Raw genomic sequence first — 6,000 nt, forward strand, 5'->3', positions numbered from 1 at the left:
CTTCCAGAATGAAAGGAAATCTTCTGTCTTAGCTAGAACTTGTACTCGACCTTTGTATTTCCTTTAGCTCAAATCTTCCTTTCTAGCACATTGGTGCTGGATGTCTGCAAGCGCTCTATCATCCATGTTCGCATAAACATGCAGAACACCTGCTTACTCTGATTCACCCAGTCCTCATTCAGACTCTCCCAATTTTTGACAGCAGACCTCAATCAAATATTACATGCTGTTAATTTCCATTCAGAACCATGTAATAACATGCCTTACACCCAATTCCCAACGTCATTCAAGCAGTCCAGTCACTGGGATAACATCAAGATTTTGTAATTTATATAAATGCAATTAATTTATACTGCTTTACCCCATTATTATGAAGGTGCAACTCCAATGGAAACTGGAGTAACTCAGTGGTGAATCAGGCCCCTTGCTTTTAAAAAATATATAAGGTCATATTTTGAACTGTGTAAATCGGCATGGCTCCATTCATTTCAATGGAGCGAGACCAATTCACACCAGGTGAGGCTCCAGACCATAGTTTCTACAAAGGGTTGATTATATATAAAACAGAACTTTACATCAGCTATTCCAGATCCTCCTGAAATACAAGATTCAACAAAGTTTATGGAAATGTCTTAAATGGACCACAGCTGAAAAGATTTTCCTAGAGCTTTTCAGTGTTGTGGATGGTTGCTAAAAATTAGTTGGAAATTTCAAATTTTCTGTAGAGTCAAGGAAGAAACGTGCTTGTTTGTCATTGCACTTATTGCATTCCCTCTAAAAACCAGGATTCCAGTCTACACCTACCCTCCAGCTATGAACCAGCCCCCAAAATCCTGCTCTGAACTGTACTTAGGCAAAAACACTTGAAGGTATTAGAGAAACCTGAACGTTTCTTGTTGTCTTTTGTTACAACTCTTCCTTCCTCCTTCTTTAGCTTAGCTGTTTTAGAGTAGGTGTTTCCTATAGTTTGAAAATACAAGTGCTGGCTCTCGCTGATACACACTGGAGTTAGACACTGTTAACAACTGAATCTTTTAAATCAGTTCTTGCAAACAGTGAACTTTTTCTCTGCACTTGTTTTGGCATCTTCGAGATTAAGAAGTCACGTAGCTTGACAAAGCACTTTGCTCCTACAAGTCTTAACAGACCCACAGGGATTTTTTCCCTCCATATCTCCATTCCAACACCTGTTGCAAAAAGGCTGGGGTGGTCTCAATATAACTTCCCTCTGCCCCTCCTCCTGTTAATACATACATATATATATATATATATAAATTATTCAGAACAGCCCCCAAAACACTGTTTGTAATGTATATATAATATCCAGCTTGGAAGGTTTGTCACATCTTCAGGTGTCTAGAAGTTCTAGGCTTTTTCCAGGTTTTCATATGTATGTATTTTAAATCTTAAGCATACTTGTAACTGAATGGCTTTTCTAAAGCAATCCAGGTAATTAACAAAAACTAAGACACATTTAAAAGACTTTTATCCTGAATGAAATACACAACAAAGATTATGCTTTTATATAAAGCCTGCAGTATCCTTGTGTTTTCTATAAAAATCCCATAAGGAAGTGTGTCTAATAAGGTTTTAGATTACCCTGGCTATCATTTTTGCTATTGCTTATTATCTGTACATGTTTCAATGTCCTTGGCTAATCAGGAGTATTTCACTGGCAGAAAATATTTCATTCTGTGCTAGAGCAGTTAAAGGAGTGACATGATTACTCAATCTCCACAAGGCAGGAAATGGCAGGTTTTTGCATTTTAAAGATGTTTGAAACTAAAAAAGTATTCCCAGTAGTAAGAATCTGAAACACAGTCCGTGGGTTTTACAAAACCCAGAATCCTGCTGTGAAACACTGCTTTTCCATTTGTTGTTGCTGCTGCTTTTGTCTCATCTAATGTACCTTGCTATCAGTTATTTCTCAAAAGGTGAGGGTTAAGTATTTGTTAATCTACAAAATTTGCCAACTAAAACTTTTCAAAGTGCAGTTTCCAAACATATCAGGCACCTCCTAACCAAAGTCTCTCATCAGCACTGCAGGCTGAGTTGTTATCTTGTAATGTTCCCCCCTTCTGCCCTTAATGAACAGTTTGTTCCATTGTATTTCTTTTATCAAACATCTGGAAGCCAGACTTGTTTTAAAGAGACATTTTAGTTCATATGACTTATCCAGCTCCCTGTTAGGGAAAAAAGGAGAAGAATGCAGTTAAATCAGTGAAATTACCACCTATTTAAAGTACTCTAACTAACACATTTTTGTAGACAGAAATTCTAAAGAACAATGTGCACCCACTTTGCACCAGAATAATTCACTCTGACAACAGATTCTTCCTCTGTTCACAGCTGTCCCAATGGGAGGAGCTGAAACCTGAACCAAATCCTTAACTTGTAGCAGGGATTGGATCCTTCTTGTGAAGAGAAGGAAAACCCTCCCAGCAAAACAGGCTGAGTTTGTAAAAGTGCTTGAGCAAATTCAGAAGTGATTGGATGAAAAGAAAACCTTGGCCCTCCCCTCCTGCACCTGACTAGTGGATATTTACAGCACTTTTCAAGGAGCCTCTCTGCACTGCCACTACACAATTTTACTGCATGGATTGAGCTGAGTAGACAATACTATAGGGACCAATGTGCTAGCAGTGATTCTGTGTGCTGCACACGATCTGGGGACCGTTATTCTAAACTGAAAGGAGATTCTGGAAGAAGGAGAAATTCTGCATTCAAAATGCCACGATCTTTCCTGGTCAAGAAGCATTTCAATTCATCCAAGAAGCCAAATTACAGTAAACTGGACACTCATACAGGTAATAAGATTAAAACATATGTCACTGTGAATGAAAGCTGAAGTTGTTTTTATTCCTTGGCAGTGAAGGGGTTTACCTTTTAGTTTTCATATTTCAGGGCAAGTTTTGGTTTGTTCCTAGCATTTTCTAGCTGCTTAAAATGATTGATTTTTGAGAAACATGTAAGTGCCAATCAAAATGATACACTGCCAACTTTAAAAAGTTTGCTCATTGAATTGAACCCAATTATTTTATGTGGGTTTACATTTTTACTGTTCTGTGCATGTTATTAATGGAATTTCTAACTTCTATACAAATCAGTTTGAAAGTTTGGCTGCTGAATGTGTTAAACTGCATGAATTTAGAAACAGCATGTTTCTTTGAATAGACCTCAAAACCACATTGTGCTTGTTTAAGTTCACTGTATGTATGTATGTGTGCATCAGTATATATGTGTAGAGTTTTTACTCATTTAATCCTCTTTACATATAATTGGATCATGTTCATGGTGTTTGACTTCTGCACTTATTGAACTTATAGGCATTCATTTTACTGCCTTTAAAGTAATTTTCCACTTTTCCTAATACTTTCTTCTTTCTTTTTCTCCAGTGATCATTTCCCCATACCTGTATGAGAGCTATCCAATGCCTATCATACCACAGCCAGAGATCCTGAGCTCAGTAGCTTACAATCCAATTACTGTGTGGACTACAACTGGGCTGCTACCATCCCCGTTACCCAATGACCTCTCTCCTCTTTCTGGATACCCCTCATCCTTGGGAAGAGTCAGTCCACCTCCACCCTCTGACACCTCGTCCAAGGATCACAGTGGCTCAGAAAGTCCCATTAGCGATGAAGAAGAGAGAATCCAGTCAAAGCTTTCAGATCCCCATGCAATTGAAGCTGAAAAGTTTCAGTGCAGTTTATGCAACAAGACCTATTCAACTTTCTCTGGGCTGGCCAAACATAAGCAACTGCACTGTGATGCCCAGTCTAGGAAATCGTTCAGCTGCAAATACTGTGACAAGGAGTATGTAAGCCTGGGAGCCCTTAAGATGCACATCAGGACCCACACACTACCTTGTGTCTGCAAGATCTGTGGCAAAGCTTTCTCTAGACCCTGGTTACTTCAAGGACACATCAGAACTCACACGGGTAAGAAAATCTATTAGAAATGCAATGTGTGAATTTTATCCCACCAGGATATTGTTAACTTTCGTGTTTTGTCTTAGGCAACTACTAGGGTCCCTAACATGTTATTGATATTTACCTGGACAGTTATTTCCTAGCTATTTTTAAAGCATCATTAAAGTACAAAATTCACACTTTGTTGTAACAATATCTCGCATTCGTGGATCAGAGCCTCTACTGGTGTAAATCAGCATAGCTCCACTGAAGTCAATGTCATTTTTTGCCAATTTACACCAGCTGATGATTTGGCCATAGTGACTTCCGGCTCACATTTAGGCTTTGGGAAGTGTTGTGTATATATATACAAGGCTCAGTTTTATCCAAGGATCAGTAAGAAAACCCCAAGCCCTAAAAGTTATACAAGTGTCTGCTCGGTGAAGCAATCAAGGAATACAAATGTTGCTAACAGAAACAAATCCTTACCAAAGTTTGTTTCCTAAGACAATGATATTGGTGTAACATTGGGCACAGTATTGTTTCGGAACAGCTGTTTGCTGCATTTCTAGTTGTAGCCCCTATCTTAAGTAATTTATGCCGCTCTAGACATAACATAGGACAACCAAAATGAACAGAAGGAACATTTGGAAATGTTGGGAGGAGCCCAACCTACAGGCGCTGGCTGCACCTGTTGAGGCAGAAAGCGTCAGCAGCTTGTCTTTCAAGATCACACCAAGCAGTATTCTCTGACAAGTCTGAAATGTCTCAGCACAGTCAGCAGTGCTGTGAGAAGTAACTGTAATATCTGCAGCCTGCTCACCTTTTTATTACAGACTTCAATTATTTAAACAAATCATTTTTGTTTCCCAAGGGAAAATGGGGCTGTACCTGTCCCCAGGGGTACTTATTGTTTTAAATGCTTAACTCTTTTTTTTTTATAACGTTTTTTAGGAGAGAAGCCTTTTTCATGCCCTCATTGCAACAGAGCATTTGCAGACAGATCGAACCTGAGGGCTCATCTGCAGACCCATTCAGATGTGAAGAAATACCAGTGCAAAAATTGCTCCAAAACTTTCTCCAGAATGTCTCTTCTGCACAAACATGAGGAATCTGGCTGCTGTGTAGCACACTGAGTCATGCAGTCAATGTTGACCTGGACCCAATGCATTTCTCCACTCCTGTTGCAAATGATAAGTGGAAACGGAAAGGCATTTTCTCTTCTGCTTCCTAACCTCATCCCCTCACCCTAGTCCACCCCCCAAAAGTGGAAGAACTTATGTCAGTACAAATTAGCTTAAGTATTTCTGCTAAATTACTTAAGTGTGAATTCTGAAATACGAGGGGGAAATAACCATACATGACATTTCAAATAGATCATAAGGAAAAAGCATGATCAGCCTTCTTCAGCGATGAAGCCAAATGTGCATAGACTTTTCTTACTAAGAAAAGTTGCAAAGATTAACAGTACATTCCTGCCAATCCATTTCAACCAAAGAAACAGTATTTAAAGAGGAAATAATAATAAAAATCCTACTCCAAGAGAATTTGCCAGACAACATTTATCTCAGGTGCCTTATAAAGTATTTTAAGTTTACTTTAGTAAATGTCTAATATTACTAGTTTTTTTTTTTAATTAAAAACTAAGGCCTCTATTGATGATCTGAAATGCTTTAAAACTGAATAGTTCAAAGAGGAGGAAAAAACACATAAGAGAATGTATGAAAAATTATCTGCCATGTTTTAAAAGTTTGTGCCTTTAAAGAAGACTGTAGCTTCAAACATTCCTGGTGCATGCTTGACCCATCTTTTAATATGGAATAATTCCTCTAAACTTTAATCTTTTTTTTTTTAAACGGGAATAAGTGCAAAAGAGGGGGTTCATGGGAGTTTGACAATGATTTTTTTAAACTTTTTTGAAATGCACAAAGGAAATGCAATATCTTCAGCAGTGCCCCTCCAAGTGCCTTTTCTATTAATGGTTTTGTAAAGTATGTGGACATAATGTAAATATTTTTATTTTTATATGACTGAATGTGTTGTGAATGAAAGTGAAGTGTTGCCTATAGCAGCATCTATAGGTAACTTG

At 38.1% G+C, this 6,000-nt stretch overlaps 1 protein-coding gene across 1 annotated transcript; it reads left to right on the forward strand.

Moving 5' to 3' along the window:
• Positions 1 to 2,728: 2,728 nt before the first annotated feature.
• SNAI2 (snail family transcriptional repressor 2) lies at positions 2,729 to 5,047 on the forward strand. Its single transcript, XM_065399640.1, has 3 exons — positions 2,729 to 2,807; positions 3,396 to 3,941; positions 4,866 to 5,047. Exons 1-3 carry the CDS (start codon positions 2,729 to 2,731, stop codon positions 5,045 to 5,047), a joined length of 807 nt encoding a protein of 268 aa, XP_065255712.1.
• The last annotated feature ends 953 nt before the right edge of the window (positions 5,048 to 6,000 follow it).

The sequence above is a fragment of the Emys orbicularis genome, chromosome 2 (assembly GCF_028017835.1).
Source record: "Emys orbicularis isolate rEmyOrb1 chromosome 2, rEmyOrb1.hap1, whole genome shotgun sequence".
NCBI lineage: Eukaryota > Metazoa > Chordata > Testudines > Emydidae > Emys > Emys orbicularis.